Here is a 19,571-nt window from a genome sequence, read left to right on the forward strand (position 1 = left end):
TTCAGGGGGCCACTTCAGAGGCTACAATTTCTCCAAGATAGTCAGCCCACATCGTCCCCATTCTTGCTGAACTCCACTGGCTAACACTACAGCAACTCACCACCGCTTCAAGTCCCGAAGACAATTCTCCGTACTATGGAGGACCAGGCCTTCTGCTCCATTGCCCCTCGCCTATGGAATTCTCTCATTGATCATCTGAGAGCCGCGCCATCAATCAGAATTTAAAACAGGCCTTTCTTAGTGCTAATCTGGAAAGTCCTTTTATCACCTAGCCGACTATTGCTATTTCCTGCCTTGATTCTAAATGTGTTTTTAATAGTAATTTGTATTATCATTATTTTTGCCTATGTAGAACTTTGAGATAACACTGCAATGAAAAGCGCTATACAAATGAAATATATTATTGTTATTATTATTATTATTATTATATCCCCACAATAGACTTTGGTCCTAAACTGTGATCATAATATATACTCTCACAAATAAAGACAAGGTCACACACAGAAATACAGACACTGGAAATGAAGATAAATGACACATTCAAGACTCCTTATTATCACTATTGTCCCTATCAACCACAATGAAACAATTTACAACATTCTAAGTCAACATCAAATGGGGCATTTTTGTTACACAAAAACAATTAGCAGTTTATGGCATGTAAACATTATTTCGTCCAATATTAAATTACTACAGTACCTTCTTAATGTATCTGTGTACTACAGTAATGTATGTATCTGTGTAATGCATCTCTGTACTACAGTAATGTATCTGTATGTATCTGTGTAATGCATCTCTGTACTACAGTAATGTATCTGTATGTATCTGTGTAATGCATCTGTATGTACCTGTGTAATGCATCTCTGTACTACAGTAATGTATCTGTATGTATCTGTGTACTACAGTAATGTATCTGTATGTATCTGTGTAATGCATCTCTGTACTACAGTAATGTATCTGTGTAATGCATCTCTGTACTACCGTAATGTTTCTGTATGTATGTGTAATGCATCTCTGTACTACCGTAATGTTTCTGTATGTATGTGTAATGCATCTCTGTACTACAGTAATGTATCTCTAGCTTAATGTATCTGTATGGGCAATTATTAATATCAGGAATGAATCAGCAAGGTTATCACAGTAAACCATCTCCAGGTAAGGTTCTACATTATTTATCATGACAGCATACTATCAAGCAGCATATCAAAATTGACATTCATTTGACCCACCTCCGTAAACTATTTAACCAAAATGTATTTTGTATTTTAAACAAATCTGTCCCCACAGAAATAATCCCACGGGGTAGCATACCTAACTAGGTAGAAAACAAAACATTGCACGTATTCAGGAACAAAACCCTCTTCTCAATCATCCCAAATTACTTCCCATATCGAACCATGTGCTGGTTGTGGCAAGAAGGAAAATAACTAATAACAAGAGTGGATTGTCTACAAAATGCCTGGTTCAGCAATTATTTCAAGTCTCGTTGGTTGTGCTGGCTGTTCCTGCCAGCTCCGGAATGCGACGACTGGAAGTGGGTCAAAATCCAAGGCTTCATTCTGATTGGTTTAGCTGGTCTCGGGAAATTGTTGGACTGTATGTGTGCGTCCGGGTATAATGTGGGAGCGTAGAGCGCCGACAACACATTAAAACTAACTCAAACGGATTCGTTGCAAGATTAATTTACACACATATGCACACAAAAACACATGAGCGCCCACACACACATCAAGAGATTCACACACACAGAAAAAGCTGCCGGGCCCGCTAAGAGTGTGCAGGTAAGTCTTGGTGGTGACTCGGGGATAGAGGTTGGCTGTCTCCTGGTAGTACTGGCAATGATTGACCTCCAGGGGGCACTGCTACTGTAGCTCCTCCATCTAAAGCACATAATCGCGTTTGAAACAAATAGGATTTTCCTCTAACTTCCTCGAAATTTTCACTTCATCTTCCATTGACATCAATGCTTGACCAAGTGAAAATTTGGCTTAAGAGGAAGTTAGGATTCGACCGATGGTCATTATTCATGTTGGCAATACTAGTCAATAATAGAGGATGTTATTACTGAAGGCAACTTGTACTGACCTTTGACCTCAACGGCCACATTTGCTTTTTCAAATTTTATTATCTGCATTTGTTCCACCGCCTGAGGACAAGACAGACAAGAGATGGAGATGTTATTTGACCCCAGGAAAACAGAGAGCGATGACCCAGTTCCAAAAAGTTACAATAGGCCTCCCAGGTGGCGCAGAGGTCTAGGGCACTGCTGTGCCACCAGAGACTCTGGGTTCGCGTCGCAGCCGGCCGCGACTGGGAGGTCCGTGGGGCGACGCACAATTGACCTAGCGTCGTCCGGGTTAGGGAGGGTTTGGCCGGTAGGGATATCCTTGTCTCATCGCGCACCAGCGACTCCTGTGGCGGGCCGGGCACAGTGCGCGCTAACCAAGGTGCTTTCCTGCCGACGCATTGGTGCGGCTGGCTTCCGGGTTGGATGCGCACTGTGTTAAGAAGCAGTGCGGCTTGGTTGGGTTGTGTTTCGGAGGAATCATGAGACTTTTGACCATCTCTCCCGAGCCCGTACGGGAGCTTTTGCGATGAGACAAGATAGTACGACTAATAATTGGATACCACGAAATTGGGGAGAAAAAGGGGGTACATTTTTTTTTTTTTTTACAATAGACAAATTGTAGCTTAAAATGCACTCTCTTTTGTTTAGGGTGAGCAGAATAGAATACACAGAATAAAAAAAAGTCAAATTACGAGTCACTTATTTATTAAGTTATTTATTAAGTAATGCTACTGTGTCAAAGCGCGCTGCTATGGGACTGCAGACGCATTTTGTGTCAAAAGGGTACGTTAGCTGTTAATAGCGGTTTATTCTGACATTTTATAAATGCTAACATTGATATGAGGTACTGTATTAGGTTACCTGCTGCAGCTCAGCTTTCTGGGCGTCGAGTTGCTCCTGCTGCCTTTCCAGCTCCTCTTTCTGTTTCTGCAGCTCTACGTTCTTCTGCTTGAGGTTGCTCTCCTCCTGGGCCAGCTGCTCCTCAAACAACTGCATCTCCTCGTCCGTGTAGGCTGGGGCCTGCTCCAGAGTCTGGAGAGGAGAAGATGGGGAGAGAGAGGAGTGGAGGGTAGAAGCGCCATTATTAGGGTCAATGGCATTCAGTTCCTCTTGACCACTTCAGGCTTCAGCAGGAAACCACACTGAGGTCGCGGTAGTTGCCTGTCCCTTACCTCCCAGCTGTCTGGCTCTTGGAATTCTTTCTTGTTTGTGGAAATCAGGAACTCATCCAGGGAGACCAGTCTATCCTTGTTGGTGTCCACCTGAGTACAGATGAAAGGAATGAAACAGCAGCAAATAGGTTGACTGAAGAAGCAGTGTTGATTTTGTGTGTGTGTGTGTGTGTGTCTGTATGACTCAGTGACTCCATCATACCCCATCCCTCCTGCCAGCTCACCTCATTCATGACGTGTTCCCTCATGCGCAGTCGCTCCTCCTCCATCTCTGTCATGTCATCCTCTTCAAGATTAGGGCTGTACATCTTCTCCAGCTACAAAAAAACAACACATTTTTCAACTCTGGGCCTGCTCGTTTTACACCACCACACACACACACACACACACACACACACACACACACACACACACACACCTCTTTAGTGAACAGGGCTTCAAGCTCCTGTTGATCAATGTAGCCATCTCCGTTGTTGTCTGCAAAAAAAGAGGAAAAAAGAAAATGGCTTCAAAAAAAAAAAGTGCTTAACTTGATGATTTCTTAATAAGGTCCATTGTGATTGGTGTGTAATTTGAGAACGTGACACTATTTTATTAGGCTTTTTTGAACCTGTGAATGGCTACTTGTGTGAACTTTACCGTGGAGTTTGAAGAAGGTCTTGGGGTCAAAGTCATTTGGGTCCAAACCGTCAGACTCCTTCCAGACCTCTTTCAGCTGGTCCTGACCTCCCTACACACACACACACACACACACTCTTCACTAGTACAGTTTATAGAAATACACATATACAGTGTAAACTAGGGAACCAGTGAGGATTTCCTATGCCGGACAACTTATTGATAATAATCAGCATTTTATACCCTACCGGTAAAAAGTTTAGACACACCTACTCATTCCAGGGTTTTTCTTTATTTGTACTATTTTCTACATTGTAGAATACTTGTAAAGCCATCACAACTATGAAACAACACACATGGAATCATGGACTTCAACTGTATACATAAGCTCAAGTACACAAAACACACATACACATGCATATTGACACCACACACACACTTCCTCACACGCTGCTGCTGGTTCTCCTTGCATATAGCCTTCTGCGTTTTTTATTTATTGTGTTACTATTTGGGGCGGCAGGTAGCCAAGTGGTTAGAGCGTAGTATCTGAAAGGTTGCAAGATCGGATCCCCGAGCTGACAAGGTAAAAAAAAAAATCTGTTGTTCTGCCCCATAACAAGGCAGTTAGCCAACTGTTCCTAGGCTGTCATTGAAAATAAGAATGTGTTCGTAACGGACTTGCCTAGTTAAATGAAGGTCAAATAAAAATTCCTTGATTTAGCAGACATTTGTCTTACTTTTTAACTCTACACTGTTGGGAATGGGCTCATATGTAAGCATTTGACTAAAGTCTACACCGATTGTATTATATGATGTGATATATGACCAATAACTAAGGATCAAATCAAAAGTTCTCTCACATTACAGCCATTCAACTCTAACTCTTTTAAAGTCACCATTGGCCTCATGGTGAAATCCCTGAGCTGTTTCCTTCCTCTCCGGCAACTGTGTTAGGAAGGACACCTGTATCTTTGTAGTGACTGGGTGTATTGATACACCATCCAAAGTGTAATTAATACATTCACCATGCTCAAAGGGATATTCAATGTCTGCTTTTTTTACCCATCCAATAAGGTGCCCTTTGTGAGGCATTGGAAAACCTCTGGTCTTTGTGATTGGATCTGTGTTTGAAATTCACTGCTCAACCAAGGGACCTTACAATTATTTTTATGTGTGGGGAACAGAGATGATGAAGTCATTCAAAAATCATGTTAAACAATATTATTTGCACAGAGTGATTCCATGCAACTTATTGTGTGACTAGTTAAGCAAATGTTTACTCCTGAATGTATTTAGGCTTGCCATAACAAAGGGTTATTGACTCAAGACATTTCAGCTTTTCATTTTTGATAGTAATTTGTAAAAATTCCACTTTGACATTATAGGGTATTGTGTGTATGCCAGTGACCAAAAAAATCTAAAATGTAATTAATTTTAAATGCAGGCTCTAGCACAACAATATGTGGAAAAAGTCAAGGAGTGGGAATACTTTCTGAAGGCACTGTATAGTCCTTGGCCTATGTTGTTGTATAGGTGGAGTTATATATATATATATATATATATATATATTTTGTTGTTGTTTCAAACCACTTTGAAAATGTTTATCCCAATGTCACACATTGGCCCCATTATTTATAGAAAACTCATATACAGTAACGGGGTCTTTGTTAGATTAGTATCACTGTAAATTCCTACAGGGTGGTAAAGTTGTAGTCTTATCCTAGATCTGTTTTTGCATTATAGCCAACTCATATGGTTGGCTATAGGTCTACAGAACAAAAAAGATTGAAGACCAGGCTAGTTCATTTGGGGTTCAGTAATTTGGGGTTTAATATCACTGAAATATCTTAGAGGGTGGTTGATTGTCAAGGTAAATATCTTACATGGTGATTGACTTTGGGTTTAGTTATAGTATCATTGTAAAATCTCAGCCTCCAGTATTTATGCTGCAATAGTTTGTCTGGGGGCTAGGGTCAATCTGTTATATCTGGAGTATTTTTCCTGTCTTATTCGGTGTCCTGTGTGAATTTAAGTATGCTCTCTCTCCCTCTTCCCTCCCGGAGGACCTGAGCCCTGAGACCATGCCTCATGACTACCTGGCCTGATGACTCCTTGCGTCCCCAGTCCACCTGGTCGTGCTGCTGCACCAGTTTCAACTGTTCTGCCTGCGACTATGGAACCCTGACCTGTTCACCGGACGTGCTACCTTGTCCCGGACCTGCTTTTTTCGACTCTCTCTCTACCGCACCTGCTGTCTCTAACTCTGAATGATCGGCTATGAAAAGCCAACTGAAATGTACTCCTGAGGTGCTGACCTGTTGCACCTTCTACAACCACTGTGATTATTATGATTTGACCCTGGTGGTCATCTATGAACGTTTGAACATCTTGGTCATGTACTGTTATAATCTCCACCTGGCACAGCCAGAAGAGGACTGGCCACCCCTCAGAGCCTGGTTCCTCTCTAGGTTTCTTCCTAGGTTCCTGCCTTTCTAGGGAGTTTTTCCTAGCCACCGTGTTTCTACATCTGCATTGCTTGCTGTTTGGGGTTTTAGGCTGGGTTTCTGTACAGCACTTTGTGACATCAGCTGACGTAAAAAGAGCTTTAAAAATACATTTGATTGAAATGTCCAATACGGTGGTTGATTTAGGGTTTAGTTAATGCAATCATGTTTCCGTCCAACCCTTTTTAAGCAAGTAAAGTAGCTGTTGGATAAATTAGCCTAATGGAAACAGCAAATTGTCTGTAAACTTCCCTAAATATTGACCAAACAAAATGATGCTCGATGGGTGGATACTTTTTGGGCCGGTGAAACGGTTCATGCAACAAATTGGCAGTGGGAACTATTTTATTGGCGCAATTGTTGATGGAATAGGCCTAACCATCATGTTGGGGTAAATGTGCAGTCATGCAATAGAGGGTTTAGTTATGGTATCATTGTAAAAGTCTTATAGGATGGTTGAATTTAGGTTAAGTTACAGTATCAAGGTAAATGTCTCGCATGGTATTTAGCTTTGGGTTTAGTTATCGTAGCAGGGTAAATGTCTTACAGGGTGGTTGAATTTAGGTTAAGTTACAGTATCAAGGTAAATGTCTCGCATGGTATTTAGCTTTGGGTTTAGTTATCGTAGCAGGGTAAATGTCTTACAGGGTGGTTGATTTTGGGATGGTTTGCGTGTTTCTTCCTCAGCTCTTCGTAGTGCTGTTCCTCGTCCTTGCGTTGCTCCTCGTCGAGGTTCTTCAGGTGCTCCTTCCTCTTGTGCTCCTTCATCATCTCGTACCTCTTAAACTCCTCGTGACGATCCTTGTCATAGTTTTCCAGGTCACTGGTAGCCTATATAAATATCAACAAGGAAAAGGAGAGAACGAGAACTGAACAAATGAAAACAAAAGGACAATTTCAAGTCAACCCCTAGCCTTAGACACCTCTGAAAATGCTTTAGATTTGGGTAGATGTGGAATTGAGAAAAATAAATACTATTTAAGTCCACAGCTCTGTGTCAGAGACTAGTTACCCATGGATCTGGATGGATTTCAAACCAATAAAAATACTATTATAGAAGACTATTATAGAAGAGACTGAGAAAGGATGTGACATGCTCTTGACGATTAGTTTTAAGTGCAAATGATATTAGTTCACATAGCAACATCACTGATTTCAGACTCATCACTTAGAAGTAGCGCGCAACCAAAGGATTCACATTAGGCACTGGAAAGGTCAGAGCTCAAACTGAAATCACTTTTAGTTGAGTGTAAATGTGCAAAATCGTCTTAATTCAGATATCAAGAAAAACAAGAAGTAGGTTTGCGTCCTTACTTACCAAGGAGAAATCTTGAATTTTCAAGTTTAGTTCACACACACACACAACCCCAGGCTCTCTCAACTGTCAAAGCTGATTTGGCTCTTTACCTCTGGCAAGCCAGCTCTCACCAACAAAGGACAAATAGCTCAGAATGCTTCACTACCTCTGTGTAATTAAATCTACAAGTGAAAGCTCAGGATTGTTAATAGCAACAAAAACGTTAATTTGTTCACCATGGATAAAGAGGAGCATTAAAAAGGTCATTCAAAGACCTCTATAGGTCAAATCGACCATTTAAATGTCCTGGGGACACTGTCGTCCTCTAAACATTTTTCCATGGTCTAACATCACCAGACAGAACACATGTGCATGGTCAGGATGAACTTTCCAATACATTTTCTATTCAAACAATAAGTTAGCTTCAAGACTATAACCCCTTTGGGCTGTTGGCTCAAAATGGATGTCCTAGCTCAGAAGAGTTTAAAAGTTATTTTATGCTTATTCATTCAAGAGGCATCAAGTGCAGAGCCAACATTTCAGCCGGCAGGCCATTGTCAGCATGTGAACTTTTAAACTCTCTTTTCGAGTATGGACCCTGGCATCATTTTGGTCCATGCACCATATGTTCTGAGCAGGGTGGTTTCAAGAACCATTGTGTGGTCATTTTAAACATTGCATCATGTTGTAGTGTGTGTATAAACAACATTCCTACCGATTTAATAAGCTTATCCAGGTCCTCCACTTCGAAGGTGTGTGGGTTCATGTGGTTCATGTACTCAAACTGCATGAGCAGCGCCTTGTGGTTCATTTCTGGAGGGGGGGGGGGGGAGAAGTTTCCTATTAGGAGGGAAACTAATTCTGTACGATTTAAGTGGTTACAAATTGCTTGCTGACAACTGCTGCCAAAAAGTATGTGCTTACTTCATATGATGAGGTAATTGTATAGTTACAGCTCAAATGTATCCACAATTCAATCATTGTAATAAATTGTGTTTGTAATAAATTAGTGACCTTTACTCTAGAATATTGTACATTATTATCCTCTCGTAACAATAATAAACTAGTCACTCACACCTCTTTTGAATGATGACACCAAGCAGTTATTAATATTGCAGATATTGGACAATGGTAGTGCAATGCTAAAAGACTGGGCTAAGAATTCACAGGCAGTTGAGAGATTGTTTTGATGACTGACTCTTGCTTTGGCGGTGACCACAGCTAGGTATTTCTGGCAGTCCCAATATAAGCATGGTCTTGTTTGTGTGCAAGACCATGCTTGTTAGTAGTACCTCAAACCCTCTTCCAAAATGTGTCAACATGGACATTTTCACAACATGTGACACGTTCCTATTTACTTGCACAATAGCCTCGAGTCACTTCCATTTTCCTATGTGACGGACTACATTAAGCTTAGGATGTTGGTGGTGGATTGCATCATATGTCCTGTCAATTGGACAAAAGTTCCTGCTGATAGGATGGCTGCCAGTTGGACAGGAAGGGACATATTTGAACAACAGACCAGCATACCATGCCCTCCCTCAATGTCTTGTTTAGCTTTGATGAGCGTCCGTAGCCTGTTCACCTCCTGCCTCTTCAACTCGTCAAGTTTGGTCCTCACGTGATGGCCGACAAAGTCCAGCTCTTTGGCCAGTTTGCCTTGCTGCTCAGAAACATACGCAACCAGAGATTTGAGTGACCAATAACAATAAATGGAAACCGACCAGGAGGCCAGCGGGGTCATGTTCATTAGGGCATGCAACAAACCGTTAAACATTTTGCAGCAGAAAAATAAAATGAGCATTTCTTATTGGACAAGTCTGGGTAGTCCCTCCCTGTTTTTTCCCCCCGTTTGGTGCCTAATGAACACAACCCTGCAAATGCTGTAGCTGCTGGGGTACCTTAATGTCCTCCATGTCTGTGTTGTGGAGCTTCTCTCTGAAATGCTGGTCCTTCTCCAGGAAATCAATGACTTCCCTGAGGTAGCGGTCATAGTGAAGCCCCGTGTCCTGAAACAAACAAAAAACGGTCAAAATCCACATTGTAGTGCGTAAGTGGGACAGAGATGAAAGGGGAGAGGTTCACATTGGATTCATATGGCCTAGGTCTAAACCTCCTTCCTTTTCCTGCAGCACTTCCTCTTTCTTACACATTATTGATGCTCAGAGTGCCTTTCTTCTTTCTTATGCGTTCAAATAGCCTAGCCTTAGCCAGTCTCAAAATATTATTTGTCAAGTATTAAAAAGACCATCTGCTTCCTACACAGTCGTTATCACTTCTTCATCAAATTGCACATAAGTACTGCAACGCACACACACACACACACACACCACACTCTGTGGCGCCTCAAGTTTCTGCTCTGGGGTTTCCACTTTAGTCTTGTCCACAGCGATGGGCACTGCTTCCACACAGAACCACAAACTCAGGACGAGCACAGGGCAGCGGCAGAAGGCTTTACTCCACAACATCTGTGTACACAGGAGAACATCACCAGCCTAAGGTTAATAAGTGGCTACATCAACAGCTGCTTCAAGGGAAAGTACACAGGAAAACATCACCAGGCTAAGGTTTATTGGCTACACAACAGCTGCTTCAAGGGAAACTATGAGAAATTGCTGAATATAAAAACAGACAAATGTAATATTTCACAATTGGTCAAATGAAATAACAATCTATTTTTCACAGACATAGAATGGCAAGATGTACAGCATCTGTTTGAGCGTATATGTACGTAATTGATATTGCCAGTTGCCAATGGAGCTCTTTATGTATAGAGTGTATATTACATTCCTAAATGTTTCATAGTGATAAGAACAAATAGGTTTATACTGTAAACATCACCTTCTTACAGTAAGCTCACTGGCCTGGGAAATGGGCCATTGATTTTGCAACCAGTGAACCCACACACACACACTCCTCCCTATTGACCAATGTGTTGACAAGTAAAATGTTAAACTAGTTTAATCTCAATCTCCACAGTAACCTCCCCACCAAAAGAAAACAGTGGTGATTGTGCCACTCACGTGTCTGTGGGATAAACCAGGGAGTGTGTTCAGCAGGACATAACGTTTTGGAACATTCAGATAGAAACATCTTATGTAGAACAAAAATGCCTCTCCAACATGTAGAACAAGGCATAATGTCCCATGTCCCGAATGGTGCAGTGGTGTGGTCTAAGGCACTGCATCTCAGTACAAGTGGCACCACTACAGTCCCTGGTTCGAATCCAGGCTGTATCACATCTGGCCGTGATTGGGAATTCCATAGGGTGGTGCACATTTGGCCCAGCGTCGTCCGGGTTTGGCCGCCATTGTAAATACGAATTTGTTCTTAACTGACTTCGCCTAGTTATATAAAGGTTCAATACAAAATGTAATTAAAATGTCGACTCTGTTCAAGGCATTTCTATCGACAACGTTTGGCAACTGAACTTGGCCCAGTTCTCTTGGGCTTTAACACCTGAAAGAGAACCTTGTCAACCTGTTTAGGTATTACTTCACGACACGACCACATCAGCAGCATCCAGTAGTTTTGAACCTGTTGTTACATCTGTGATCTAGCTATCTAATTTGATCAGGTCCATATTGTGGGTCTTTCCTGATAATATTCTTGATAATAATGAGTTCTGGCTATATGTGTAAGAAATACCGGAAACATCATAATAACTACTTAAGTGTCGAACAAGTAGGCTGTGGATGATTTCCCTTCAACTGGTCCAACTAACGTTACTGAACTGTAATTTATCCATAATAGCATGATAATAAATGTCATTTAAAAGCTAAGAGAAACAGAAACTTACTTTGACAGTTGCCCCTTTCAAGTAATTGTCTGTCACGTTGCGCTTTTGAGACGTTAATTTATCCAAACGTTAAAAAGACTGGAGTCCGTTTCCAGCTGTCATGCACTACACACCGGCCAGAGTCTCTTCCTAACCCTAGTGGTCATCACTAGTTATCACAGCCACAAAGTCACAATTATGCCAAACCCCGCCTATTAAAAAAAAAGATATATTCCTTCTTCTTGATATCCCGAATTTAAAACTAACCCGAACCCTAACCTTAACCACACTGCTAACCTTATGTCTAACCATAATCTTAAATTAAGACCAAAAAGCAACAACATTTTTTTTTTTACGATGCCAATTTTGACTTTATGGCTGGGGTAACTAGTGACAACTCTTCCTAGTAGTAAGATCAACCTACCGGCTAATTGACATGGTAACGCCCCCACGTGGGCTCAACTATCCTCATTGGGTAGAAATATTCTCGTCGCTTTGTGAAATAGTCGCATTGGCAGCCAGTTGGGCAGAAGATGTGTCAGTCAAACGTGTTGGTCAAGGTGCTATGAAGCTAAACGTACGTGGCGTTTGCAAACCTGTGTGAACCAAGAACAAGTATGGTTTAGTATGAATATATTAAACCCACGTTCACGTTTGTAGGCGATGGGCGTATTCAAGTGGATCACTTTTGTCAAGCCGGAGACCACCGCCTTTCAAAGTGTGTTGCATTAAATCAAATCAAAGTTTATTGGTTACATACACATATTTGAAGATGTTAACACAGGTGCATCAAAATGCTTATGTTTCTAGCTCCAACGGTGCAGTAACAACTAACAATACATTAACAATACACACATAATCCAACATTTAAAAAAATAAAATACTGCTTACGGTTTGTATCTTAAAAGCTAGGTGGGAAAACCACATCACAGTAAGTACATTTTCTAGTCAGAGCTAGTAAAGTGTGAAAAAAAAGTCATGTCTGAGTGTTAGTTTACAAAAGGCATTCTGAATGATTTAAGATGCTCTTCAAAGAGATTGGTTTTAAGATGTTTTTGGAAGATAGGATAGGCTGTCCTAGCTTCAGGGGGAAGCTGGTTCCACCATTGGGGTGCCAGGATAGAGAAGAGCTTGGACTGGGCTGCACATTCCCGTTGGGGTGGGAGGGCCAAGAGAACAGAGTACTCTGAGAATATAGTGTGTATTGACAGTATGGACAGTATATTAATAGAAAATATATGTATAGCAGTATTTATAAAGGATGAGTTTTGACTAGAATACAGTATGTACATATAAAGTGGGTAAAACAGTATGTAAACATTAGTTGAGTGAATGGTGTTCGATGACTCTATGTACAGTACATAGGGCAGCAGTCTCTGAGGTGCAGGGTAGATTACTGGGTGGTAGCCAGCTAGTGATGACTGTTTAACAGTCTGATGGCCTGGATATAGAAGCTGTCTCTCGGTTCCAGCTTTGACGCACCCTGTCTCCGCCTTCTAGATGGTAGCGGGGTGAACAGGCCGTGGCTCGGGTGGCTAAAGGTCCTTGATGATCTTCTTAGCCTTCCTGTAACACCGGTGCTGTAGATGTCCTGGAGAGCGGGTAGGTTGCGGGGCGGGCGGTGCAATTCCCGTACCAGGCGGTGATGCAGCCCGACAGAATACTCTGGATGTTGAATCTGTAGAAGGGTTTATCATAGTCCAAAACATGTATGCACAGTAGTGTTCTAAAATATTGGACTGTTGTTTCATACTTTTCTCATTCTCAGCGCAGCTCAAGCAATTTCTCCAACTGGCAACACATTCAAATGAATAGAGGAAGCTTACCGGAGCTTACCGGATTGGAAATTGTGGCGAGGTGTGCTTTCGGGCTGTGTGTCTTCGGCTGATGTTGGTCTCAGAGTCAAGTAGCTATGTCACAGTGGGACACAGGACTATCGTGTCTCAGCATCTGTATGATTTAAGCTTTATGGGGATAAAAATTGTCCGACTTGCACCAACAACATGTTGATTGGGGTGGCAGGTTAGAGCATTGGGCCAGTCACCGAAAAGTTGCTGGTTTGAATACCTGAGCCGACAAGGTAAACGATCTGTTGACGTGCCCTTGAGCACAGCACTTAAAATCCTTAAGAGTCTATTGACGCACCCGCGCATCAATCCAATTAACATACTACAAAAATACCCATCAAAACTGTTAATTTAAGCTAGAGATATCTGGTTTTGCATGGGCTGGGTCTCAATCCACCACATCCGTCTTTCGGCCTTCCGCATCTGCGGTGGAAAGTGGTAGAGCTAAAGAGCTGTTTGTCAGACCAGGAGACATCCCAAAAATCGCTCCGTCTGTAGCGTCTGAACGGTTTGGCCTGCTAACTATGAAATGATAACACTCCAACAAACACAATGGTGTTTGTCACGGATCCCTCCGGACCTTTCATCATGCACACCCGTCCCCTATTCCCACTGATTAGTATTTGTATATATGTGCCCTTTGGTTTCCATTGGGGGTCGAATATTGTTACAATGTCCGTTGGTGCGCGTGAGTACCTGTGCTGTGTGTTTTGGGCTTTCGTGCCCTTGTGGATTGAGCAGATGATTACGGGTCTTGTCCCGTGTGTTAATCATTGTGTGCGTGTGTATTTATTTGAGGTACTCCTCGCTCTTTTGTTTGGGTTTCAACCCTGTGTTTTGTATACCTGTTTGTTTGGTGTTTGTTTGGTCTTCGTGCCCTTACACGGCACACCGTAATTTGGGGCCTAATAAAATTATTACGCATTCCTGCACCTGTCTCCCGAATTATTGTTACCAACGTGATAGTGTTCTCCGTTTTGAGGTACAACCCCCACAAGTGTCACGGGACTCAACCTCTCCCTCAACGTGATTTAAGACAAAGGAGATGATTGTGGACTACAGGAAAAGGAGGACCGAGCACACCCCCATTCTCATCGACGGGGCTGTAGTGGAGCAGGTTGAGAGTTTCAAGTCCCTTGGTGTCCACATCACCAACAAACTAACATGATCCAAGCACACCAAGACAGTCGTGAAGAGGGCACGACAAAACCTATTGCCCCTCAGGAGACTGAAAAGATTTGGCATGGGTCCTCAGATCCTCAAAAGGTTTTACAGCTGCACCATTGAGAGCACCCTGACTGGTTGCATCACTGCCTGGTATGGCAACTGCTTAGCCTCCAACTGCAAGTTACTACAAAGGGTAGTGTGTATGCCCCAGTACATCACTGGGGCCAAGCTTCCTGCCAGGACCTCTATACCAGGCGATGTCAGAGGAAGGCCCTAAAAATGGTCAAAAAGCCACCCTAGTCATAGATGGTTCTCTCTGCTACCGCACAGTCAGCGGTACCGTAAGTCTAGTTCCAAGAGGCTTCTAAACAGCTTCTACCACCAAGCCATAAGACTCCTGAACATCTAATCAAATGGATACCCAGACTATTATTATTAAGTATGAGGGTAAATATGGGGTTAAATATGTGTCCAAAAAACGTAAATATTTCCTGAGCTTTCTTATATCTCCTAGACACAGGACAGACACTTCAAAACCTTTTTCCTTATGATTTATTTTTTGACTGTCATTTTTTGGCCATTCATGAATGTGTTATTCAATGTGTTTCTGTGGGTTGTAGTAGTAAAGGCCAAATTCAATATTTTATCACTTTCTTTATACATAAAGGGGTCCTAAAATTCTAAATCTAATAGCTTAATGATCCAAGGTATGACCATCTTAAAACTATTCCATATATTAGCCTAGTAAAACAACACATTTCACTGCACCTATCCAGTGTATGTGACAATATTTTTTTCTAAATAATAATACATAAAAAAGACTGCATGAATATTGCAATCAAATACAAAGGTGAGGAAGTTTTTACTGCAGACGACTGAAAGTTTCTGCATTTGCTCTTCGCCAACTTCCTCATGCAGCCATCGCCTGCGTTGTGGGAGGCTCTATTGTCAACCAATCATTAGACTTTTTTTGTTTGCCCCATGCAAACGTGACCCTCAGTCCCGCTCAAAATCCCTTAGATAGCTCTTTTGTCCCACCCCACACACATGCGGAGACCTCACCTGGCTTAATTGGTGCCTCCAGAGACAAAACCTCTCTCATCATCACTCAAAGCCTAGGTTTACCTCCACTGTACTCACATCTTACCATACCATTGTCTGTACATTATGCCCTGAATCTATTCTACCACGCCCAGAAATCTGCTCCTTTTATTCTCTGCCCACAACGCACTAGACAGCCAGTTCATATAGCCTTTAGCCATACCCTTATCCTACTCTTCTGTTCCTCTGTTGATGTAGAGGTTAACCCAGGCCCTGTAGCCCTACCTAGTTCCACTCCTATTCCCCAGGCGCTATGATTTTTTGATTACTGTAACCGTTTCATGCATGTTAACATCAGAAGCCTCCCCCTAAGTTTGTTTTATTCACTGCTTCAGCACACTCCGACAACCCTGATGTCCTAGCCGTGTCTGAAGCCTGTCTTAGGATAGCCACCAAAAATTGGGAAATTTCCATCCCCAACTACAACATTTTCCGCCGAGATAGAACTGCCAAAAGAAGCGCAGTTGCAAATCTACTGCAGAGACAGCCTGCAGAGTTCTGTCATGCTATCCAGGTCTGTGCCCAAACAGTTCGAGTTTCTACTTTTAAAAATCCACATTTCCAGAAACAAGTCTCTCACCGTTGCCGCTTGTTATAGACCCCCTCAGCCCCTAGCTGTGCCCTGGACACCATATGTGAATTAATTTACCCCCATTTATCATCAGAGTTTGTACAGTTAGGTGACCTAAACTGGGATATGCTTAACACCCCGGCCGTCCTACAATCTAAGCTAGATGCCCTCAATCTCACCCAAATGATCAAGGAACCTATCAGGTATAACTCTAAATCTGCAAACACGGGCACCCTCATAGTTATCATCCTGACCAACCTGCCCTCTAAATACACCTCTGCTGTCTTCAACCAGGATCTCAGCGATCACTGCCTCATTGACTGTGTCCGTAATGGGTCCGCGGTCAAACGACCACCCCTCATCGCTGTTAAACGCTTCCCAAAACACTTCAGCGAGCAGGCCTTTCTAAACGACCTGGCCCGGGTATCCTGGAAGGATATTGACCTCATCCCGTCAGTAGAGGATGCCTGGTTATTCTTTAAAAGTGTTTTCCTCACCATCTTAAATAAGCATGTCTAGTTCAAGAAAATGTAGAATTAAGAACTGATATAGCCTTTGGTTCACTCCAGACTTAACTGCCTTTGACCAGCACAAAAACATCCCGTGGCGTACTGCATTAGCATCGAATAGCCCCCGTGATATGCAACTTTTCAGGGAAGTTAGCAACCAATATACACAGTCAGTTAGGAAAGCTAAGGTTAGCTTTTTCAAACAGAAATGTGCATCATGTAGCACAAAAAGTTTTGGGACACTAAAGTCCATGGAGAATAAGAGCACCTCCTCCGAGCTGCCCACTGCACTGAGGCTAGGAAACACTGTCACCACTGATAAATCTACGATAATCGATCATTTCAAAAAGCGTTTTTCTACGGCTGGCCATGCTTTCTCACCTGGCTACCCCTACCCCGGTCAACAGCTCTGCACCCCCCACAGCAACTTGCCAAAGCCTCCCCCATTTCTCCTTCACCCAAATCCAGATAGCTGATGTTCTGAAAGAGATGTAAAATCTGGACCCCTACAAATCAGCTGGGCTAGATAATCTGGACCCTCTCTTTCTAAAATGATCTGAGATCCCTAAAGATTGGAAAGCTGCCGCGGTCATCCCCCTCTTCAAAGGGGAGACACTCTAGACCCAAACAGTTACAGACCTATATCTATCCTACCCTGCCTTTCTAAAGTCTTCGAAAGCCAAGTTAACAAACAGATCACCGACCATTTCGAATCTCACCGTACCTTCTCTGCTATGCAATCTGGTTTCCGAGCTGGTCAGCCACGCTCACGGTCTTAAACAATATCATAACCGCCATCGAAAAAAGACAAGACTGTGCAGCCGTCTTCATCGACCTGGCCAATCAACGCATACTTATCAGCAGACTCAATAGCCTTGGTTTCTCAAATGACTGCCTCGCCTGGTTCACCAACTACTTCCCAGATAGAGTTCAGTGTGTCAAATCGGAGGGCCTGTTGTCCGGGCCTCTGGCAGTCTCTATTGGGGTGCCACAGGGTTCAGTTCTTGGGCCAACTGTTTTCTCTGTATACATTAATGATGTCGCACTTGCTGAACCACCTCTATGCAGACGACCCCATTCTGTATACATCTGGCCATTCTTTGGACACTGTTTTAACAAACCCCCAGACGAGCTTCAATGCCATACAACTCTCCTTCCGTGGCCTCCAACTGCTCTTAAATGCAAGTAAAACTAAATGCATGCTCTTCAACCGATTGCTGCCCGCACCTGCCCGCCCATCTAGCATCACTACTCTGCACGCTTCTGACTTGGAATATGTGGACAACTACAAATACCTAGGTGTCTGGTTAGACTGTAAACTCTCCTTCCAGACTCACATTAAATATCTCCAATCCAAAATTAAATCTAGAATCAGCTTCCTATTTCACAACAAAGCCTCCTTCACTGATGCTGCCAAACATACCCTCGTAAAACTGACTATCCTACAGATCCTTGATCCGGCGATGTAATTTACAAAATAGCCTCCAACACTCTACTCAGCAAATTGGATGTAGTCTATCACATTGCCATCTGTTTAGTCACCAAAGCCCCATATACTACCCACCACTGCAACCTGTATGCTCTCGTTGGCTGGCCCTCGCTTCATATTCGTCGCCAATGACTGCCGTTGGCTGGCCCTAACCGTTTAGATGGCAATGCACAGCCTGTGTGTGAGAGATAGAGAGAGAGATTTTCTTGAGGTGACACAACTATTGCTAGTTATGTTATTTGAATAACCTACCTGGCATTCTGTTTGTTATTTCTCATTGCGCTCAAGCTATCAATAAAAAAGAAAACGGACTACAAGTGGAACATACAAAATAAAATTGCTATTCATATTGTTTGGGAACCCGACGACAGTGACACCAATATCATGCATAAATAAATAAAAATATATGCAGAGATGTAGATAACTTCATCAACATTGTCCAGAGATTTTTCCTGCCTTATTATTTTAGTGTATTTTATGCCACATGGTGACGCTGTTTCATAATTGTAAATGATTTTGGTGAAATGTGATCAAACTACTTCAACAGGAACTGACGTTTATCTGCGCGAGCGGGTGGATGGATGGAAAACAATTGCAGCTGCAGGAAAATGATTACAAACATCGTACCGCTCAAAGGTGAGAAATTCTATTTATTTACCGGAAATATATCTATGTAAAAATGAAGATTACCGCGAGCTATTGGCAGATATCCGTAAGGTATTCGAGCCTTGCTCGTACTCAAAATCCTGCGTTTCTTCCTTCTTGTGTTTCACTTTGTTGGCAGGTCACTGAGTGCTTTAAATGATAGAACCAGTGATGCGCAAAGTTCTGATCATCGAACATAAACAAATTATTCCAAGACAAATGGCACGTAGTTATGCCACGCGTGTCGACGTTGAAATATACGTTTGAACTTATCCACTGAAGCCAAACTGTTGACAATACTTTTATTCACTCATCAGTTCTAGCTAGTTAGTCAACTTTCAAAAAATGTATCTGATGAGTCTTCAATTTACATGTGTGTACATCAAAGTCACAGCAGGGAAATTATGTGTGGCAGAGGAATTCTATTGAGAGCTAGTAGGCTTCAAAGGGAATTCAGCTCGAGTCCGGTGTGCCTTATTTATTTATTTTAATCGCTGGTGGTATACACTTACCCCAATGTAGGCCCGTATGTGGATAGTTGAGATTAATATGCGATCTGTAGCCCTGACTGTCAGAGAATGAATTTGTGCCAACAGAATGAAGTGTCAATGTTTGCCTCAATCAAGTCGCAAATCTAAAGCCTTTTCAACATCAAATTAGAAGTTGATGAAGTTATTTTGCACCTTCCCCAGTGAACATTACGTAAACTTCTCAGTCTGTAGTGTTCTGTGCTATTGCTGACTGCCCGTTGCATCCTGCTAAGTTGTCGTCATGGCTGCTGCTGATCAGAGGGTGAGCTTCCCAA

At 42.4% G+C, this 19,571-nt stretch overlaps 2 protein-coding genes across 2 annotated transcripts in view; one reads left to right on the forward strand and one right to left on the reverse strand.

Moving 5' to 3' along the window:
- Window positions 1-507: 507 nt before the first annotated feature.
- LOC139368945 (nucleobindin-2-like) lies at window positions 508-11,615 on the reverse strand. The gene is made up of 13 exons (XM_071108473.1): window positions 11,459-11,615; window positions 9,990-10,127; window positions 9,561-9,668; window positions 9,190-9,322; window positions 8,375-8,472; window positions 7,008-7,193; window positions 3,880-3,970; window positions 3,659-3,717; window positions 3,465-3,557; window positions 3,241-3,330; window positions 2,930-3,100; window positions 2,086-2,146; window positions 508-1,880 (listed from the first exon to the last, which is right to left on the reverse strand). The coding sequence occupies exons 2-13, from the start codon at window positions 10,125-10,127 to the stop codon at window positions 1,768-1,770; spliced, it is 1,341 nt and encodes a 446-aa protein (XP_070964574.1). The 5' UTR covers window positions 11,459-11,615; the 3' UTR covers window positions 508-1,767.
- Window positions 11,616-18,684: 7,069 nt separating this feature from the next.
- Window positions 18,685-19,571, forward strand: part of LOC139368954 (phosphatidylinositol 4-phosphate 3-kinase C2 domain-containing subunit alpha-like) — a 47,969-nt gene continuing 47,082 nt past the window's right edge. Inside the window, exon 1 of the mRNA XM_071108483.1 lies at window positions 18,685-18,757. The gene's annotated coding sequence lies outside the window, so the exon portion shown is untranslated. The remainder of the gene's footprint in view (window positions 18,758-19,571) is intronic.

The sequence above is a fragment of the Oncorhynchus clarkii genome, chromosome 2 (genome assembly GCF_045791955.1).
Source record: "Oncorhynchus clarkii lewisi isolate Uvic-CL-2024 chromosome 2, UVic_Ocla_1.0, whole genome shotgun sequence".
Classification (NCBI taxonomy): Eukaryota; Metazoa; Chordata; class Actinopteri; order Salmoniformes; family Salmonidae; genus Oncorhynchus; species Oncorhynchus clarkii.

Bases quoted from the DNA above. Each gene is read 5' to 3' on its own strand.
- LOC139368945 (XM_071108473.1), bottom strand. From the start codon at position 10,127: ATGTTGTGGAGTAAAGCCTTCTGCCGCTGCCCTGTGCTCGTCCTGAGT. The intron at 8,473-9,189 runs GTATGCTGGTCT...CCCCCCCTCCAG, and splicing joins AGACATTGAGGGAGGGCATG to AAATGAACCACAAGGCGCTG. The intron at 7,194-8,374 runs GTAGGAATGTTG...ATATTTATATAG, and splicing joins TGGATAAGCTTATTAAATCG to GCTACCAGTGACCTGGAAAA.